Consider the following 22,739-nt stretch of genomic DNA (forward strand, 5'->3'; position numbering starts at 1 on the left):
TCTTCGAGAAGGACCTCTGGGGAGCTGAGAAGCGGACTCCGACGGTAGACAGCGTCTTCCCGTCCTTTTCGCTCTGGACCAGCGTTTCGTGAACTGTTTTGCCAAAAAGGGCAGAACCATCGAAGGGGGCATTCGCGAAGGTCGCTTTGAAGGGCTCTGCAAAGTCACAATGGCGGAGCCAGGCCTGACACCTCATGACGAGGCCCGCTCCGCTAGCTCTAGCGGCTCCCTCAGTTGCGTGAGAAAGTAGCCGCATAGAAGTATTTGAAACCGCTCTGAGAGTGGCCATACGGGTGGAGTACATGTGTCTGTCCACCGCCGACATGGACTCTGGGGGGGATGCAGCGTACTCTTAAATCAGGTCTCGTTGCATCCTGATGACGTGCGCCATGTAGTTCAGCGCTCTCAAGGAGAAGGTTGCTGAACTAAAGACTCGCTTCCCAATACGATCCATCGAGCGGGGCTCTTTGCTCGGGGGATGCATAGAGGGACTCGCCTGAGCTAACTCCCTCTTTGTGGCTGCAGCCATCATCATGGCATCTACTGGGGGTCCCTTACTCCAATGAGTGCGGTCTGTAGGGGGACTAAGGATACGATCCAGGTGCTTGGGAACAGGCTCAACGGTGTCCGGGTCCTTCCACGCTCTGGTGGCAATAAGGTCCACCAGAGGATCGGCAGGAGGGGACACCCAAGAGGTAGATGGGCCCGCCTCAAATGCCTCCAAGAACACAGACTCGTCTGAGGAGGCCTTGGGGGCAGACCTCCCCCCCTGATCCTTAACATTTCCATAATGTCTCCAAATGAGACATCCTCTGGGGGTGATCTTGGGGAGCCCTCATCTTGGGGAGCCCTCCCCTTCATCCAAGTCTGTGTCTTCAGTGATGGACTCAGGGGAGTCCACGTGCCTCCTCTTACACTTGCGCTTGCGAGGCACTTCCTCGGGGGGACTGTCCGAGTAGTCCTCGCCAGCACCCAGATGTTCCAAGGGAAATACTTGGGACATCGAGGCGGGCTGTCCCTGGGACCGGCTGATGGGAGCCTGGCCCAGCTGCGAGGGAGTGCGGGGTGGAGCCGCGGCAGGGACCGGGGGTCCGGAAGTCCTCAACAGCGCCCTTTCCACCACGTCGAAGGCCGAGGGGGAGCAGACCTCTCTAAGCCCCGAGAGCCGACCCCCACTCGGATCTGACGCATGGATCAGAGCCGGCGCCGAGACTGTCGATCCGAGAGACTGGTGCGCTCCGACCTAGACGGAGCCGAAGACACACCAGCTCCCTCGGATCCGAGGCTCGGCCCCCAGCTCCGAGAGGTCGGGTCCGAAGTACCCGAAGCACTCAAGGGATGGATCGGATCCGAGGTGCGCCAACCTATCGGATCCGAACCACCCCTGGATCCAACTCTGCCCAGCTCCGACAGCTCCGAACCCGGGAGTCGGGTCAGAGAAAGAGCTATGGGGACAAAACATGGGGTCGAGCCCCCCCCCCCCCCGGATGGGGGGGGCCAGGAGCACTCCCATCTGCATCTGGGCCTGGATGAAACGCCTCATCATCCGGTCCATATCCGCTTCAGACAGAGAAGGTGGACCTCGATGAGGCCACCGAGGCGGACCTAGAATGCCGCCTCGGTGACCTCGAAGTAGGACCAGTCTCCATCTCCTCGGGTCCAGGAGAGAACCGGGGAGAATGGAGACGAGAATGAGGAGAGCTAGAAGCCACAGGAGAGGCCCGCTTAGACGGAGGGGCTGAGACAGAGGTATCGGCCCATCGTTTGTGGTGCCTCTCCTTGTGCCTTTCTTTCTCTCTCCTGGTCTCCCTATCCTCCGGCTTCTTGGTGGGAGGTTGAGTCCCTGCCGGGGGAAGGGAGACCGCAGCACCCGGGGAGGGCTGCTGACTAGCAGGGGCAGAGGCCGAAGCCGATTCAGGAGGGGTAAGTCCCACCAGAACCAACTTCGACCTCCGGTCCCTTAAAGCCTGGGGGTTGAACCCTGCACATATGGTACAACCAGATGACAGGTGTTCAACCCCCAGACATTTAACGCACCAAGTGTGGCCATCAGCTGGAGAAAGCTTGTGGCCACACTCGGTACATTTCGAAAATATCGCCTTAGGTGCTTCTGCCATGACTACACCCTAACAGGCCTACACTAACACACACACACAGACTCAAAGCTACGCAAAACCCGAGAAAAATTAAACTAAAGGGAGGAGAAAAGCCTAAACACACACTCTTAACTAAATTTTTTTTTTTTTTTTTTTAACGAAAAAGAAATTTTCCTGTCAAAATATTGAAGAGAAATACTTGCTACTAGGAGCTCGTGAAATCCGTTGGCTACTCGAACGCGGCAAACGAAATCTGAGGTCAGTCAGGGCTTGGCAAGGGGTTATGGGTAGAGGGAGGAGCTAGGAGCTCGGATCCTAAAGCTTTTGAACTGCCGGCTCGGATCCGATGTCGGATCCGATACCCACAGGTTGCAGACAAATGAAGTCTCCCTACTTCAGATCTACCGTTGCAGGGCTAAGCCAGCCAGTGGTGTAAACCTTGGCTCTAGATGATTTTTCAATGTTGAAGTGACATCCTGACTCCATGTGCAAAATGGGAAAGAGGGTTGTGGATGGATGGATGAATAAAATCAACAATGAAAATATAATTAAAGTGTTTCTTGATCTGGAGTGAGCCGAGAGAAAATTAACTGTGAACAAGTGGCAATAACTGACAAACCCAAGCAAAATGTCTGTTTTAACATGAACAGCATAAGACAAATAGTAGTAATGCTAACTGACAAAGACAAAAAAGCAGACAGCGAATGGTTACTGTAGGTACAACCAGTATAGCCAAAAGGCTACTGCAGCTGTGAGAATGATTAACATTAAATGCTTGCCATGTGTATGACTATGAACTCTCTGGCTAAGGCAATCGATGTTCCACCTAGAATTATGATGAGCTTTATTCTGTGTAGGGGAATTGGCAAATCCAGGTCTTTCTTTGAAGATTCAGTATAAAGTCAACCTGCTTTCCCAGGCCCATAGGAATAAGAGGGCTGGGTGCTATGTGGTGAAACCAGTTATACACAAAGACGTTGATCAAACTACATGCAAACCACAAGACCTACCCTGAGTATCTAGCCAAAGTTAACCTTCTTTGTAAGAATTCTCTTGATTTTAGTAAGCAATGCAATGCTGCCTGCAAATGCTGTGTGCTTTGTAAGTGCTAGGGTATAAGCCTTGCGCAGCAAAATGTTTAGCAGTTTAGACAGACCTTCAAGGGTGGAAAGAGACAGTATACCTTGGTCCACCATCTCATAAAAGATCACATACTCTGAGAAATATTCAAAAACTGAAGAACACAGCAAGTTTCGCTTTCTGCTTTAATTTCAGCTTGTGCAGGTAAGAGATTTCCCTAAACTCAGGCAAATGGAAAGTTCCCGGATTTAAACTCTGGATTTTGTTACCGACTGGTGGTGGAACCCACAAATACCTTTTAAATGTAAAGTAGTGAGGCATAACTTATTTCAGTGTGCCAGCAATGATGGTAAGTTTTTATTTTTTTTCCTCCAAAACACACTTTGATTCTGTCAACAACTCAAAGTTGCAATTCATTTTGTTTCATCCAGCTGAAGTGTTCAGCATGTTGATGGCAGTGATGGATCGGACTGCAAGTGGGATCCACTTAAAATAAGTCTGATACAGGCAAACCCCTGAATGAGTCACTTGCTAAAATACCTGATGATTGTTCTGATAAGAGGCTGCTAATTTATGGGTCATAAGCAGTTATAATGCTTGCAATCCAGGGGACCACTGAGGAGCCTAGCACAAATTCCAAGTTGTTCCCAAGCACTGCATGGTTAAGTGAGTTGCTCAAGATCACACAGTAAGCAAATGAGGGCTGGGAAAATCAAACCCTGTACCACAGGAACTACAGCTCACAGCCTTGACTCTCTGCTCCAACTGTATGCAATTAATCCACTACTATAAAAAGTGCCAGAAAATGATGGACTTTTCTCAAAAGGTAGAGGAATAATGAGAAAATTAAAACTGAAGCAGTACTCCCCCATGTCTGCTACAAAGGTGTATGGTACACCTAGTACAATCTGACTTTCAGTGCAAACAGAAGTCCTCTTAGAAACATACAGCTAAAAAACAAGATTTTACAGTTGGGTAACTTCTGGTCTTACACATGCTGCAAATACAGTAAACTGGCACCCATGGTGATTGGTAGATGCCGGATAACTGTAGTTTCTGGTTGCTTGAGAGTTACTATTAAAAACAGGTCTGACTAATACTGTACGCTATACTATTTATTGGTTTGACTTATTCTTAGGTTGGGGAGACCGGGAATTTACTCCTATCTTCCTTTTTAAAATTCTAAAACTCTACAAATGTAAGGTATGTTTCTGCGGGGAGGGGGGGGTCGGGGGGGGGCAGAAAGTGCAACACATGAACATTGTAATGTAATTTTTTCATTTTTTTTTTTTTTTTTTTTTTCTGCTGGTTGGTTGACAGTGCCAGTTGCTTGATTTCTGGTTAACTAAGAGTTTACTGTGTTCTTCACTGAAGCTTTGTCACTCCTACCACATAATGTATCTTGTAATGCCGTGACAGGCAACAATCACTTTTTTTTTTTTTTTTTTGAATTTCAGGCAGTTCTTAGTGTTAGTTCTTAACCATCTTTTGGAAAATGAGCAGGCGCATAAGGTGTTTCATTGTCTATGAAAACCAGCACCAGACTACAGATGGTAAAATCTTTTCAAAACATAAGCATCAGTCAAACCTTAACTTTGTAACTTCATTAGAAAAATTGCTCTTCATTTCAAAAAACTATGACTTAAGTTAAAAGCAGTACTGCTGACTTAAGAGTGTCATCTGAAATCTATCAAAATAAGTTACTCACAAAGCATCTAGAATACACACTCACCTCCTCCTGGTCCAACATTTGTTGTTTTAGTTTTTCTACCAACTGACTTTGTTGATTGATTTCTTCATCCTACAACCAACAATTGAGAAGTATTAATTCATAGCCCAAGATCAATACAACAGCAGAAATCAGCAATATTGAACATTTTTATAACAAGATGAGCATGAAGGAAAACAACAGCTATGAATGAATGCATGAGCAGAGGTTTTGTAAAGTAAAAAAGGTTAAGTTAGGTAAACACTTACCATAAAGACACACTGATGTCCACCTGCATCCAAATCCAATTTTATGTAATGTATTACAGCAAATATACTTAAGCTGAACATAAATGATACAAAAAACTCCACAGCTCCAAACATTTATGGACTGAAATCACAACAGGATTTTCATATGTGCTCTTAACTATACAAGGAACATACTCAGCAAAGAAGAGAGAAAAAAGTCAAGTCCTCAATAAGTCTACTTTTATTTCTAGAAATGGCTGCTCTGCATTTACTTGTCTATTTTCTTTATTCGTTGTTGGCCAAGTTAGTCCCAAACAGGCTAGCAGCATCTTTTCAGGGTAGACCCAAGATGGTAATTATTCTACAAAGGGAAATTTGGTCAGGCATTGGGAAAAGTACAGTTGTTCAAGTCCTACCAGCCATTAACAGTAGATGCTCACAGAACACACTGCCTTACTGGCATATGGGTAATAGTGCCCTGCTACCCAATCTCTGGCGGTCTACTAAAACTCGGAGCTCCTCCCCCCTGTCTGTGGGTGTGATGAACCTATCACTTGAGAGTACAGGGACTGCATTTCAGACCCACAGACAGGACCCTTTTCAGTTTTCTCAGGTACAGAAGGGAGAGAAGATGAAAATGCAAGCTTGCAAACACCAACTGTTCCAAACCAAATGCCGCATACACAAACAAAAAAGGCTGCTGAGCATAACTCAGTGGAAACTCCAACCTCAAACTATGTAAATCCGAAAAACGAGGATGATGGGTAGGTACTTGCCAGTAAGGCAGTGTGTTCTATGAACTTCTACCGTTACAGGAACTAGGACTTGTGCAACTGTACAATGTTCAACAACACACTGCCATACTGGCATGTGAGCATATTCTGAAAGCTTACCCAGCCTGACAGCAGAAAGAATAAAGGGTCCAACAGCCCTCAGAGAATGGTCCTAGTGAAGCTTGCTCTGGATTTAGAAAAGACATCCAACTTGTAGTACTTCATAAAGGTATGGACAGAAGACCACACTGCTGCCTCTAGAACCCTTCTAGAGTCCACTCCTTTCTAATACACCACTGAAGAGGAAAAGCCCTTCATGGAATGCACCTTTACCTTGCCTAGATTCACCTTGCCAAGGTGGGTGTAACAAAAAACAATATTGATGGACAACCAGAATGAATGGTTTGCTTAGAGACAGGTTTGACCCTTCTCACTAATGAAACTAAAGTGATGGCACAGGCCATCACACCTAACAAAGAATCAATCTTGTTTGTGAATGAGGATGCTGAATGACCTGGGAAGCCATCATTAAGGACAGAACTCTTGCTACTGTGAGTTTGACAATTTGTCAGACTGTCTCGATATGAAATCCTATGAATTCTACCTGCTGAGTGAGAAGCAGCTGGCTTTTTGCATGATTCAATGTAATCCCTAACCAGTCTGTAAGACTAAGTAGTAGTGCTTGCTGTTGTAGCAGAAGATCCATGGTAGTAGCAGTTAGGAACCAATCATCTAAATATGGGAAGAACTGCCACTGCAATGATCTTGGTGAAAACCCGGTGCCTGTGGTGACATCAAAAACTGTTAAGGACTGGCTCCCAGCTGGACATGAAAAAATTTCCTGGACTGTCTCTGTATCTGTACATGATAGCAGGCACCCTGGAGATCTACAGAGTAAATTCGATTATCTTTCTTCAGCAGAGGTAGTATGGACTATAATGTGACCATCTAGAACTTGGTCAGTTTCAGAAACTGACTGAGGTGGTTGAGATGCAATAATTGCCTGAGGTCCCCTGTTTTCTTCGAATCTAAAAAGAACCTGGAATAGACTCTGAATTGACAAGTCTGGGAGACCTGCTGGATGATTTTTTCTAGCCACTTTGAAACTTCTGCTGCAGCAGATTCCAAGTGATGGGGCAGAATATCATAAACCATTAATCTCTAATTTAGAAAAAAGGGAACAGTATAGCCTCTGGTTATTACTTTTAACACTAAAGAATCTGAAGTAATATTTTGCCAGGCTTGCAGGTGCAAGGTTAACCCCCTCACACGCACACAACTGATTCCAGTATGCGACAACCAGGTAACCCCTTCAAGGGTGTTAACAGTTTACTTGGTAAAAGGACCACAGAAACCCTGGATATTCAGGTACCCTCTACCTCTAGGGCGACATCCATTCAAGTTAGTTCCCCCCTGTGCTTCAGGGGGTTCTATCCCCAGGACTGTTGTGGTGAAAACCTGCAATTTTCTGAACCACATTTTCTTACCACCCTTTTGATTCCTGGAATAGAATCTTTGAGGAGTGGAGAAACTGACTCCTACAGCACAGTCTTACCATCTTGCTCACCCCCTAGCAAACGTCTCCAACTTTCAGGTCCAAATAGTGTGGAACAATCAAAGGAGGCATTAATAAAGGATACCACAAAGCTTTCTGCGAAATCGCATAGCTGTATCCAGACATAATGATGCATGGTAATGCCTGTACCAACTGCTCTTGCTGTGCCATCTGCTGCATTGGGATAGCAGGTGCACGGTAGACTGAAGTGTAGACTTTTGGGTGTCTACTATTATTTGAACATCCAAAGGCAAGTTACCTGAGAGGGGTTTTTAAATCTCTTTGATAAAGTTCCCCAGAAAACGTGTCAAATGTGCAAGGTAGTTCAACTTTCTTGAGTGCTAAGGTCACTGGAACATATGCCTCTTTCCCTAATCTGCCCAATATCCCTGACTCTCTGTTAAGGGATGGACAGAAGAACCCTCCTCGGACTATTCTTTCATTGTGGCTGCTGCTACTACCATGACATCTACTGGGGGTCCTTTCTTCCAATTCTTCCTGTCTTTGGAGTTACTAAAATCTTATGTTTTGGGAACTGGTTCTATAACAAAGTCATTCCATGCTCTCTGTGCTAGAAGACCTAAGTGGGCATCTGGAGGGGGAATCACCCATGACACAGATGACCCAGACCTAAAAGCTTTAAGAAACATGTATTCATCTGGGGAAGGAGTTTCACTGGACTAACTTCCCTTCTATTTCATCAATTCCAGAATATCAACAAAATATCTTCCAAGGGGGATCCGGGGGAGCCTCTGCCCTCAACCAAATCTGAGTCTTCAGTGAGGAACTCAGAAGAGGAGTGTGTGCGCTTCCATTTGCAGGTCTGCTTCCCTGGAATACATCTCTGGGTTTCTGGTGGAGATGGGTCAGGATCATTCTGGGAACTCGAGTACCGAGTAGGCTCAAAGCTTATGGGTTATAACTGCCCCTCTTGCCCCAAATGAGAAGTGTAAGGAACAGGTTCCACTGCATATTGGCTTGGATTTGAACTCTGGGCCCACACCTGTCTTCTTGGCCCAGCCAAAGCCCTTTCCACAACTTCGAAAGCAGACATGAGTGGAGCCAAAGAAGCACTCTCTCTGTCAGCTGACTCAGAAAGTCTCTCCACTACAATTGGGGTTAGCTCCAAGGAAGACTTTGGAGCCAAGCTATTGAGTGAGAGACAGCTCCAAGAATCTGAGTAGATTCCACCACTGAAAAATGGCACAGACCCTTTGGCTTTGGGACTCTTCTCAATCAGAAAGCATCAGAGTCAAGAGAGTAAGGGACTTGTCAATGCCAAAGTTCCTTGGATGATTGGATCCAAGTGAGCTGCACCAGAAAGGTTTGGACCCATGGGAACCAGTCCTTAACAGTGAACCAGTATCAGAAGAAAATATAATGGGGTTGATGTGCCTCTACCCAGACCTCCCTTATGGGATGGCACTGGGGGAACTCCCATTTGGATCTGTGTCCAAGAATTTCCTCATCACTCGGTCAACATCCATTTCCATGATACTTCTGGTAGATTGGACCAACTTTAACGACACTGCTACAGAAGAGGGTCTGGAAGGACATTTGTCTTACAAGACTGGTGAATGAAGCGGAGGACTCACTGCTTCCAGAGAAAAGGTAGCTTGGGAAGAGGGAGTTCAGACCCAACTGACAGGTGGATCTAAACGCCTTGATGATTTGGATACTGAACCTTTTTCTCAAATTCTTGAGCCTTTTCTCTTCTAGCTTCTTTTCCTCAAACCTTCTTTCTGAAGTCTTATCCTTTTCTTTTTCTTTTCTCTTCTCTGTGCTGGGAGAAGCTGACACTGGTCTTGACTCAGAAGACAACGGATAATGGATGTAAAGGATCCTGTCTATGGGGGAAGAAAGTCTTTTATAATAAATTTGTTCCTCCTAGCTTGTACAGTTCTAGAACCACAGGCAGCACAGATGTCACAATTTTCCTGCAAATGAGAAGCACCTAAACAGTACATACAGAAGGAATTAAGATCTTGGACAGGGATCGTGTCCACGAGCTGAAGGTTTGTCTGACATCAGAACACTAACAACTCCTCTCTATAAAGTACTAATACAAAAAAAACAAACTTTCAGAACACTAAAATAAAAAAGATATTAAATCCTTAAACACTACAGGAATTAAAACCTAATAGCTACACTATGCTATTTTACAAAGCTTTAAGGGAGGAGTCACGAGGGGCAGAAAATGAATTTTTTTGATGATTTGCAAGTAGTCTTGGAAAATATGTCTGGATGGAACATGCATTAAATGAGAGCCAAAGTAAATTAGATAGGAGGAGGGAATTGTGCGTAAAATAGGAGTCACAGTCTCAGATCCAAAGCCCTGGAAGAAGGTGTCGAGGTCAGATCAGACAACCCAAATGTTGAAGTGGATGAAGAGACATCAATGAATCCACAGTGAATCCAAAAAAAGGACTTCAGGATAGACATTCAGCAGAATATCAGCGACAAAGGAAACCGGGAGTACTTGTACTAATTGCTAGAGGAGCTCCAATAGTGGTAGAAGAGGAAAAAATAAAAAGTACTGTTACGACTTGTGGTTGTAAGTGGCTACTGGCAAGGGAGAAGGATTACGCCTGCCATGTATTTATATTCCATCTAAAACTGCTATTATGCAGCATAAGAAAATTTGGGGAGAAATAATCAGCTTTTAGTAGGGAATATTACTTATAGGTGGTGACTAGAATTTGATATTTAAGACATATGGGGACCTAAAAGGGAAAATACAACAAAACAAGGTAGAATTTCTGAATACATTTATGAAACTATCTGGTACAGAAGACTTCAATTCGGTAGTAGGAACTCTGAAGGAATTTGCATATTACTCCCTAAGGTACAAGAACTGGGCAAGATTAGACAGAAATTATATTTCACAGGAACATGTGCATTTAATTGAAAGCTTTGGCACACATTCAATAACTATTTCAGACCATGCATCAACAACCACCAAGATAAAAATGCAAGGTAATGAAGTAAAAAAAGTACAGTTGTGTACACTTACCATAAATGTAGATGTTAGAGTGTATTCACTGTTGCAGTCATTACATTTGGGTAATCTGCTGCCAGGTTGCCCTCAGTCGGCCTGAATATCAAAGTCTTGGGGTCCTGCATCAGCTGCGGTTTCCTCTTCCATGACGTCAGGTTGTCAGGGGTATAAAACATGCAGCCGATGCCATTTTATTCAATTTTTCTTGCCCCAGATGTCACGTGTCCCCCAAATGGGGAGCAAAAATACATACATACATATATATATATATATATATATATATATATATATATATATATATATATATATATATATACATACATACATATATATATATATACATACATACATATATATATATATATATATACATACATATATATATATATATATACATACATACATATATATATATATATATATATATATATATATATATATATATATATATATATATATATATATATATATATGTATATGTATATACATAAATAAACAGCACTATATGTAAATGCACTTTTAGCAACAAACTTTACCTTCATCTAAAAGCAAATACACCACAAAGGCTTTAGAATATAGTGAAGTAAAGAAAAGTCATAGAAAAGGGGGATGGCGGGTGGGTAACCTGGACTGCAACACTGAATACACTCTAACATCTATATTTATGGTAAGTGTACACAACTGTACTATGTTGTTCGTGTTTCACTGTTGCGGTCATTACATTTGGGTAGTATCACAAAGCTATGGAAGGGAGGATGGAATTAAATAGCATTAGGAGCGGTTATGAGGCTCTGCAGAACTGCAGTGGCAAAGCCTGCCCTGGATTTGGAGAAGAGAGGCAAATGATCATGCTTTGTGAAGGTATGAACAGAGCTCCAAGTAGCAGCTTCTAGAATGTCTTTGGTTGGAACTCTTCGGAGAAAGGCTGCTGAGGTAGAGGCAGCCCTGGTGGAATGTGACCTGATTCCCTTGGGTACAGGTTTATCATGGTGCAAGTAGCAGAAACGAATGCAGTGGCTTATCCACTTAGAAACAGTCTGCTTTGATATAGCCTTCCCCTCTGATCCTGAAGCAAATACCACCAGTAGTTGCTCAGACTTTCTTAGAGATTTGGTCCTGTTTAAGTAGAATCTTAGTTGTCTGTGTACGTTCAATGAATGCAGAATCCGCTCCCTCTTGTTCTGCGGATTTAGGTAAAATGTTGGCAGGTGAATTGTCTGACTAAGAGCCACACTGAATACCACCTTAAGCATAAAGGAAGGATTGGTCCTGAGGGACACCCTATCCGGGTAAAATGTTATAAAAGGCTCCACAGCCATGAGAGCCTGTAGCTCTGAAACCCTTCTTGCTGAAGTGATTGCCAAGAGGAAAGCTGTTTTCCAAGTTAAAAATTTTAAATCCGCAGTAGCTGCTGGTTCAAAAGGAGGCAGGATGAGTTTTTCCAGCACAAAGCTGAGGTCCCATGCAGGAGTTGGTGATCTTCTGGGAGGCCATAAACTTTTGGCCCGTCTAAGATACTGTCTTAGCAGAGGATGAGAAAAAGAGGGGAGGCTCTGTGTTGTAATGAGCCGAGATGGCAGAGGCATGGATTTTTATTGAAGAAAAAGATAGGCCCTTGTTAAGCATCTCAGTCAAGTATTGTAAAATCTGAGGGAAATTTGGTTTTGCTGTGTCCGTTCCTTGTGCTTGGTTCCAAGCACAAAATCTCTTCCATTTATCAGCATAAGATTTTCTAGTACCAGGCCTTTGGCTTCCAAAATGACATCCATCACAGATTTACTGGGAGGTGTTGTTTGAATAATTAAATGATCAGCCATGCTGCAAGGTTCAGAGTTTGTAGCGGAGTGTGAAAAATTTGACTGTTCTGCTGAGACGGTAGATGAGGTATTTGAAGCAAGTACCAAGGAGGGAGTTGAGACATATTCCTTAGAATTGGGTACCAGTGCTGGCGAGGCCATTCGGGGGCAATCAGGAAAATTTTTGGTTTTTCCTGTCTGACTTTTAGTAAGACCTTGGAGAGAAGAGGCAGAGGGGGAAAGGCATAGACTGATAGGTTTGCCCAACTGAAGGATAGGGTGTCCACTTTCCATGCTTGTCTGTGATAAGTCCCTGTGCAGAATTTGTCCAGCTGATAATTTTAAGGATAAGCAAATAGATCTATATCTGGGCTCCCTCATTTCTGTGTCACCATGCTGAAGATTTGTGGATCCAGTTTCCACTCGTGCGGGTCCATAAGATTTCTGCTTAGGTAGTCTGCCAGAGTGTTTTGTTTTCCTGACAGGAACTGAGCTTGAAAATGTACTTGGTAAGTCAAAGCTGTGTTCCACAAAGCCATGGCTAGTCTGCAAAGGGGGTAGGAATGTATACCCCCCTGCTTGTTTATGTACCACATAACCGTGGTGTTGTCCATCTTTATCAGTAGTTGTCCTGGATGAAGTAAGTCCTTGAAGGCTGTCAGGGCATTCTGAACAGCTAGCATCTCTTTCCGGTTGATATGCAGATGCATTTGTTTTGGGGTCCATCTGCCCTGAATGCATCTCCCCGTCAGGTGGGCCCCCCAAGCATAGTCTGATGCATCTGTAGTTAGGGTTTGGGTGACAGGGGGTAGAGTGAATGACAGTTCCTTGTTTTGGTGACATGTCTCTGCCCACCAAAGAAACTCCTGTTGTAGGCAGGGAATGAGAGGAATCATTGTTTCCAGACTGTGACAATGTTGACTCCATAAACTTTTTAGGTACCATTGAAGTTTCCTCATATGCAGTCTTGCATATGGAATTAGTAAAATGCAGGATGCCATGAACACCAACGCCTGCAGAATTTGTCTTGCAGATAACTGGGTTTTTGTTGCCATCTGTTTGAAGTATGTTGCCAGTTGCCTTTGTCTGGCATAAGGTAAGCCATCTGGGCAGCTGTATTCAAGCTTGGACCGAGGAATGTAATTATTTGAGAGGGTACCAGTTGGGACTTCTTTTCATTTGTGTACCCTAGGCATGTTAGAAGCCTTTTTACAAACGCCAGATGTTGAAGAAGAATGTCCTTCTCTGCTTGAATGAGAGAGTCGTCCAGGTAAGGATAAATTTATAATGCTTCTTTGTCTGCAAAATGCAATTACTGGTGCCAGGCACTTTGTAAAGACCCTGAGTGCAGTAGATAAGCCAAAAGGCAGTGCAGGGAATTGGTAATGCAAAAAACCTGCCTTGAAGCGGAGGTATCTTCTGCACTATTCCCTTATTGGGATATGCAGGTATGCCTCTTTTAAGTCTAGAGTCACTAACCAAGCGTTCCTGCCCAGCATAGGCAGTAGTTGTTGCAAAGTCAGCATTTTGAATTTTGGAATATCCAGGTACGTGTTCAGAATTGATAACTCCAGTACTGGATGCCAGACATTGCCTTTTCTGAGTACCAGGAAAAGTCTTGAATAAAAACCTTGTCCTTTTTCCTGTTCTGGTACTGGTTGAATAGCCCCCTATCCATGAGGGACATAACTTGTTTCTGAGCCTCTGCCCATTGATTTTGTGGCAGATCTGGCCAACCGTTTGGAATTGGCAAAGTATGGAAATGAAATCTGTACACCTGGATACTATGTTTAATACCCATTTGTCCTGGGTAATTAAATGCCAATTTTGAGCATGAAGTGCTAATTTTCCCCCAAGGGGGCTGCCAAAAGATAAGTGCTTGATGAAGGTAGAGGGAAGTCATTGAGACTGCTTACTGTAGGGTTGTGCTTTGTTTCCTCCAGATTTGGAGGTGGAGGCACCCCATTGCTTTGACCTGTAAGAACCTTGTGATGGGTATCTAGAGGCTTTTGAGCACCTGGATTTGCCTTGAGAGGCGCTGTTGGACACAGGAAAGGACCAATTTTTAGTAGGCCAGTGCCTACTGAACCTGGGTGGCTGCACTTGTAAGAAATCTTTTAGTTTGCATAGATTTAGTTTTGCCTTCCATTTTCTTTAAAACCTCTTCTGCCTTATTACCAGAGTATCATGCTGTAAAGGGGCATCCAACAATTTAGCTTTAACATGATCAGGCAGATTTTGCTCCTTGAGCCAGGCATGCCTTCTAATCACAGATCCAGAACTGCGGCCCTGCAAGAGGCCTCCAAGGAATCAAAACCACATTGCATTTCAATAAGCCCATAACATGCTGTTGATATTTAAGCATATGAAACTGGCAGTTTATGGCCCTAATTGCCAAGGTTGCAGATGTATAAAACCTTCTTTCCCCATCTACCCAGCACCCTGGAATCTCTATCAGAGGGGGTAGGATTTTTGGCTGTAGAAGCCTTTACACCTTTGGGACCCTGCGAGATAGTCTCAGGATCAGTAGCAGGATTTTTGAATAGAAATTTGTGGGAGTCAGGAACCCTGTAATATCTGTCTGGCTTACTAGGAGCCGGAGGTAGGGAATCAGGAGCCATGCTTGATTCCGAAAACAAATCAACAATGTCTAATACAGGAGATATTGCCAAAGGCCTATGCTGAGGAAGAAGGAAATCCCTAAGCCTCTTTTTGATTCAGAGAAATCCTGACTCTCCCAATGAAAATGTTCCCTTAAAGTATGCAAGGTTTCTCCAAAAGAATAATCCTCAGGAGGAGATGCAGATGGGATGGATTCTTCTGCATCTGAATCCTCATAGGGAGGAACAGAAAATTCCTGATCAAAAGAGGAATAAGAAGAAATGGAAACCTGATCTGAAGACTCATAATCAGTGTCTTGCCTAGGTCTCTTAGCAGGGGGGGGGGGGGGGGACCCCTGATCAAGGTAATTAAGTCCTCAGCCATTTTGATCATCTGTTTTTTAGGCATAGGGGCCTGTACACGTGGCTCATGCATCAGTTTTTTAGACTTAGAAGATGTTTTTGATCTTGTTTTTGAAGCTGGCGTCGGTTTTATATAAAAATGTTGAGGCCTGAAAACACCCTCAGAAGCCAGTGTCTGCTCAGCGGCTCCGGACCTATCCAAGGGAGAGACATCTGCGGGTTCAATACTATGAGAATCTCGTGGCATACCAGACTCTGCATGGGTCTCGGTAGAGGCCTGCGACTCAAAAGTAGCAGGTATCAGGGGCTGTGAAAGCGCCTCTCTGAGTACCAGCGACTGGCTTAGGAGAAGCTTCGTCGTCAGCTTTGGACCTCGACAGTCTGTCTCTGTCTTTTTCTTTGCGTTTTTTGTGAACTCCGGTAGTTGGATTGCTAAAAGATGACATTTCAGGGTAATTAAATCTGGATCCAAAATATTTTGTAGCAAAAATATACAGACACTTAATAGTGCATTAGTTAAATCTAGCACAAAACAGACATCAAGACATGTTATGATCTGGGCCTAGGCAAGGAATACAATACAAATGAAAATCCTTATGAGGTATTTGCTTCCCACAAGTAATGCAATTAACTTTTACTGACATCGGTGAGGAGCAACAAAGTTTCCCCAACGGGGTACTTAGCTTTAGTTGAAGACTTCAGTTCTGAAACTCGAATGTGAAAATTTCAGGAGTCGGCCGACCGGCACCTGCGAAGTGCTTCTGCTTCGGGCACTGCGCGGCAAGAAAGAATGAATAAAATGGCGTTGGCTGCATATTTTATACCCCTGACAACCTGACGTAATGGAAGAGGAGACAGCAACCGACGCAAGACCCAAGACTTTGATATTCAGGCCGACTGAGGGCAACCTGCCAGCAGATTACCCAAATCTAATGACTGCAACAGTGAAACACGAAGAACATCTAAGGAAATCTATATATATTTTTTTACTTGGATACTGGCTCTGACTTGCCAAGACACACTAAGGTCTTGCTCAGTTTAATTCTGGTGGCTGCAAAAAAAGCAGGTAATCAAAGTCTAAATCAACTATACTTGTAGTAGCAAATATTGTTATGGAGATAAAAGAACAGGAAGCGAGATCTTTAGAAAAGGGTAGGAGTAAATTACATAGAAAAAAATGGATATTACGGGAATAATACATGCATAAAAATATTTGTTGGGAGGAATGAGGTTTAAACAGAAGGCAGGAATTGAATAATTTATGCAATGCTGTTTAGATTATATGACATATAATATATGTGATATACGTTTATATATGTGAACTTGTTAATATGGTTTGATTATTTTTGTATAAATGTAAGTTTGCCTATGTCACAAGTGATAAATCAATAAAGGTGTTTAAAACAGATTGGTTAGTCTGTTCCAAACGTTTACTTGAGGCTAATAAATACCACCAAGATATCAGACCATTTTCCTTGCTTGTGAGTATTTGATCAAATTATAATTAGACAGCAGTAAAACAACTGAACTCTGAAAGGAAGCCACACTATTTCTAAATGATGTTAAACTTGTTAATATTTTCAGAAACTGACCATAAATAAATTTCTCAAGCATTTTTGCAAGTGGAGACACAACAGATGATGTTGTTGTCTTTCGGCTTTTTCCCGGTTAGGGGTCCTCACAACGGAACTTCGGTCCGCTAATGACTGGTAGTAGATTTTCACGAACGCAGAGGTGCCAGCTGGACGTTCAACTTTCAACAAAGACATGCCCATTTACTCATGTCTTTCAAACACTCATCCAACCGCGGGGAGGACATGCAGACTCCACACAGAAGGCACTCCCGTCGAGAACTGAACGGGAGAACTTCTTGCTGTGAGGCAACAACGCTACCGCTGCACCACCGTGGAGAGATGACAGATATACAGTGGCAATTGTTTGCAATATATGATCTGGGAATTTTAGGTCTAGGCCACCTTTTTGCATGTTTAAAGCTATGTGGCAATATATTTGTAGTTGGTGCAAGATTAAAGATGCATCTTATGGAATTACAAACAGCCCATTTTTAAGAATTTGGTATGGACAGTATACAAACTAGGGTCAAAGGCAGAATTCAAGTTTTGGAGCAAACTTAGAATAGTTTTACAGTTAATCTTTTTTAAAAAAAGGACAGTGCGTCTGACATTAGTTTTATAAAATGGTGTCTCAGGTGAGGGCATGTGTATACTATTACAAAAGCTGGTTATAGATGGTGGACAGGACAATGCAAGGCAAGTCTTCAAACATCATGCCAGTCTTAGTAACTCAATAGGCAGAACACTTGTCTTTGTTACTGGACGATCAGAAGGCTGTGGATTCTAATTCCACACCAGACAGCGGAAGTAATTTTTCAATACTGCCAATGCATTGCATCATAAACAAACAGTGCTGTACTCTTGAGTATGCCATCCTTTGGATGAGACATCAAACCGATCCAAAGGGATTTTTTGAAGAGTATGGGGGTCTCTGATCCCTGCCCAAATTTCCTCTAGTCAGTATGAAAATCACCTTACATCTCCCCATGAAGAGAAGCAAATGGCCTAGAGGGACTAAACTCTGCAAACACAGTCATGACTTTGTTCCAAAATTTTTTTAAATGAAAATTATTTTACTTCAACATAGTTTTGCTCTACAGTTTTTTTTTCCACATTTTTAAATCTTGCTTATATAGCCACACCTTATACAATTAACGTGTTTCTCATACTTTTTTTTACCAACAATTTTAACACAATAGAAACAAAACACACAACCATTGCAAAACAATAATGAACAATAAAAAGAAAAATTAAGCACTATACTTTAGCAATATAACACTTAACATACACCTTAGTTACCACCTACTAAATAAAGCAAGCAAAAAATTGAACAATTCAATCTACGGGTTGACTTTACAAATAAAAAGGAACAACTCTGAATAGCAGCAGTTCATAAAAAGGGTTCATCATGTCATATAAATCACAGCCTAGGCAAGAAAAGACCAAAGGTACAAATATAGTTAAATCTGACTATTTTGCAGAGGCATGGGTTAGTGGATTGTTATTTTAATGCATCTCAAAACAGGCTGAACTAGCCCAGTAATCTGAAGATATCTAATGTACTTGTGAATCTATGTACTGACAAATAGCAACCATTTATTACTGCATGTCTGTGCTTCCCCCCCCTGGGATACCAAAGTTTCATCCTCAGTCCGCTTCAATATCAAATACTGCAAATATCTAAGACTTGGAGATTCACTTTTGTTCTCACTGGAAAGAGAACAGCTGAAAGGGGTAACTGTAATTAAAAATAACTTTATATTACGTTGCTGCAACAGAAGCTCCCTGATTAAACTGAAAAATAACTGGCAAACACTGACACAGACCTTTTGTTTATCATTTCAGACATATCACATATCATCTGGAGCCTTTCTCCCCGGGCCTCCACTGAAAATTGGTGTCGTTCCAAGTCGGACTTTCCCTATTAACAAATGTTAAATAAAATAATATCTGTGTTATACTACTTTAGTCCGGGACAAGCCCAAAAAATATACAGCCGGTCTCCCTGGCTCTGGGTATACACTTTCACAAGAATTTAGGACACCAAGGAACATCCTATGCAAATGGGCTGGAGTAAAAAAATATTCAAAGAATTCAATGCAAAAATTCTGCATTTCATAGAATTAGAAAAGGCTTCTAGACAACTCATGAACCTCTTTCCATTCTTCAACACAAAAAAATATTCACTCAAAGTCTTGAGCAAACTGTCTCTAAACCAAAATATCCAGGACAGCATATATCCCCCCACCCCCACCCATTCACATGCGCATAAGTACACAGAGCTTGCGCAAACGCCCCTTCTACACAGTATCAAAGTTGTCAGTTTCCCTTGACTTCTGCTAGTAGGATTTGCAGTCTGCAAAAATTAGAAGTTACGTACCTACCATAACATTCCATGTTAGTTGTCTTCGCTCGCCTTCTTTCTTGCTGGATGGGTTCGGAGCCGATCCTCGGCTCCGACTCGGCACTTGCTAAACTCGAGAGTCACTTTTACCAGCTCGAGGCAGCCCCATATCCCATGATGCAAGGCGGTAAATACCCAGATCTCGTTTGGAACCTAGAGAGAAACCTACCTAGCATAAAAACTTTCCACTAAGGAAAGAAGAGCAATAAGCCTAAAAAGGCTGTAAAGGGAAACAGATAACTACAACTAGAACTAACTGGTGCCCAAAGAAACAAAATCTTCCAGAGCCAAGGGAGATCAAGGTCTGTCCAGGCAGGGGGGCAGGAGGGAAGGTCGCAAGAAAGAAGGCGAGAGAAGACAACTAACATGGAACGTTATGGTAGGTACATAACTCCTAAAAGTTAAGTTGTCAATCTCGCCTTCATTCTTGCTGGATGGGACCGCGTCCCTAGCACCTCTATCCTGGGTGGCTCAATGGAACAGACTCTTGAGAACCGTAGAACAAAAACTGGCTCTATCCCTGGAGGCCAAATCCAATTTGCAATGAGAAACAAAGGTATGAGGAGTGGCCCAAGTGGCTGCTGCACAAATAGTATCTAAGGGTAGCCTAGCCTGAAAAGCTGTAGAAGTGGCTAAGCCTCTAGTGGAATGTGCCTTTGGTTCAGAGCACAGCTGTTTGCCCCTAAGTTGATAAATGTCAGAAATGGTGGAAGATAGCCATCTAGACAAGGTCACTTTGGAAACAGGAAGGCCTTTCTTATTTTCAGCATAAGAAAGAAAGAGCTGATCGGACTTTCTGAATTGTTTTGTTCTGTCCAAATAATATCGGAGTTGTCGGTGAACATCAAGATAATGTAATTTTTGTTCCGATCTGTTGGAATAATTAGGAAAAAATACAGGGAGATCAATGGATTGGTTTAAATTTGTTTTTGAAGCAACCTTGGGCAAAAAGGATGGATTAGTTCTCAAGGATACTCTGTCCTTGTGGAAGACCAAATATGGGGGATGAACAGAGAGGGCATGAAGTTCTGACACTCTCCTAGCCAAGGTAATAGCGACAAGGAAGAGAGTTTTCCACGAAAGAAACTTTAGTGAGCAGCTGGCTCAAAGGGAGGAAGAATTACGGATGTCAGCACTAGATTTAAGTCCCATTGAGGAGGAGGACTCCTGACAGGAGGTTTGAGGAGAAAAACTCCTTTCAGAAAAGCTCTACAAAGCTTGTGGGACATAATGTTGTGATCTGCAAACCCGACATGAAAGTTCGAGATTGCAGCCAACTGAACTTTGACCGTGGAAGATGAAGAACCCGAGTGAAAGACTTCCGCTAGAAAATCCAAAACTGCATGAACAGGGGCAGTAAAGGGATCTATGTTCCTTGATTTCGCCCAAAGGGAGAAACGTTTCCACTTGCTAGTGTAAATCCTTCTAGTAGAGGATTTAAGGGAAGCCACTATGATATCCCTAACAGAGTTAGAGATCATAGGAAGCCTGGCTAAGGAAGGAAGTGGAGCAACCAAGCTGTGAGGTTGAGAGACGGAATGGACCGATGCAGCTGACCCGATTGGTGGATCAGAAGATCTGGCACTGGGTCCAGATGCCACGGCTGCACCAAAAGATGACGATGAAGGAATGGAAACCAAATTTGTCGAGGCCAATACGGGGCAATGAGAATCATTTTGGCTCTCAAAACGGTAGCTTTCTGGAGTACCTGTGGTATCAATGGAAAGGGAGGAAAGGCATAAAGTCGTCCCTGGGGCCAATCTTGGGTAAGAGCGTCTCTGGGGGGATGGCCCGGAAGTGGGAAGAGAGAGAAGAAGGCTGGGCATTTGCTGTTTTGGGGAGTAGCAAAAAGATCGCAACATGGGCGGCCCCACTTCTGAAAAATCTCCTCCACTATAGATTGTTTGAGAGACCACTCGTGAGGCATGAGTATAGCTCTGCTCAATCTGTCCGCTAAAAAGTTGGTTTTCCCAGGGATATGCGTTGCTACCAGAAACCGATGAGAGGATATCGCCCATTGCCAAAGTCTGAGAGCCTCTCGACACAAGGGGTAGGACTTGGTTCCGCCCTGCTTGTTGATGTACCACACTACGGACATGTTGTCCGTGTGAACTGCAATTGCTCCCAAGGGAAGAAAGTTGTTGAGGGCTTGCAACATTAAAAGCACTGCTCTCATCTCTAGGACATTTATGTGCAGGTGGTATTCGAATGGTTGCCACGTCCCATGAACCATCCTGCCCTGATAATGACCCCCCCACACACGATCAGGGAGGCGCCCATAGTGACTGTGGCTACCGGGGCCGGGGAAACAAAGGGTCTGCCCTGATGGACCTGGGGAGAAGAAATCCACCAGTATAGGTGGTTTTTGCAAGTTTGTGTCACCAGAATCTGGTGACGCATGGGAAGCTGTTGGAAGGACCATTGGGTGAACAACATCCATTGAAGGAGACTCATGTAAAAGGGGGCCAAAGGAAGAAGAGTAATGGCAGCTGCCATGAGGCCCAATACTTTTAGGACCAGTCTGGCTTGCACCTTTTTGCTGGCAAGGATGATCCGCACATGGTTTTGGATATCTAGGATTCTCTGGCTTGTGAGGTTTGCTGACATGCGAACAGTGTCTAAATTTGCGCCTATAAAAGTAATAGACTGGCAGGGCAATAAGGAGGATTTTTCGTAGTTGATCGAAATTCCTAATTGGGTGCAGAGATTTAGGGTGTAATCTCTGGCTTGGAGAAGTTGGTGCCTGGTGGTGGCTGAGAGGAGCCAGTCGTCGAGATACAGAAAAACCTGAAATCCTTGACGTCTCAGATGAGCCGTGACCACTGCCATGCATTTGGTGAACACTCTGGGGGCTGTAGTGAGACCAAAGGGCAGGGCTCTGAATTGAAAATGACTGGACCCCAGCCGAAAGCGGAGAAACCTTCTGGAGCGTCTGTGGATTTTTATGTGACAGTACGCATCCTGAAGGTCTATTGAGCACATCCAGTTGTCTTTGCCCAGGAAGGGTAAAATCGATTGAAGTGTGACCATCCGAAATCTTGTCTTTTTCACAGACTTGTTGAGCCTGCTGAGATCCAATATTGGTCTCCAATCTCCCGACTTTTTGGGAACCAAAAAGAACCTTGAGTAGATTCCGGGCTCTGAATGGTCTGTTGGAACTGGCTGAATGGCCCTTTTGTGTAGAAGCTTTGATACTTCTAATTTTGCAATTTCCCTTAGACCGGGTGGAACATCTGGAAGGGAATTTTTGAGAGTGAAGGGACTTTCCTCGAAAGGAATCTTGTAACCCTCGGATATGATCGACTGTACCCATTTGTCTTGTGAAAGGGAAAGCCACGCTTCTGGGTACAGCAATAATCTTCCCCCGACTGCCTCCAAGGATGGACAGTCGGGCAACACCTCAGGGATGCTGGAAGGGCTTGTCAGAGAGAGGCTCTCTGCTTCCCTGGTTCTGCGGACCCCCTCTGCCCCTAGGGCGGCGTCTATTATTATTATTACCCCCTCTGCCTCTAGGGATAAACTGACCACGTGTGTCCGGCGTGAC

The 22,739-nt window shown here is 43.7% G+C and overlaps 1 protein-coding gene across 1 annotated transcript in view; it reads right to left on the bottom strand.

Annotated features, from left to right (window-relative positions):
• Positions 1-22,739, bottom strand: part of KIF5B (kinesin family member 5B) — a 2,669,048-nt gene that overhangs the window by 1,301,922 nt on the left and 1,344,387 nt on the right. Inside the window, exon 13 of the mRNA XM_044066703.1 lies at positions 4,909-4,977. Within this exon, the coding sequence (XP_043922638.1) occupies positions 4,909-4,977 (69 nt within the window). The remainder of the gene's footprint in view (positions 1-4,908; positions 4,978-22,739) is intronic.

This window comes from Protopterus annectens, chromosome 3.part1, assembly GCF_019279795.1.
Source record: "Protopterus annectens isolate FY-2018-M chromosome 3.part1, PAN1.0, whole genome shotgun sequence".
Classification (NCBI taxonomy): Eukaryota; Metazoa; Chordata; order Ceratodontiformes; family Protopteridae; genus Protopterus; species Protopterus annectens.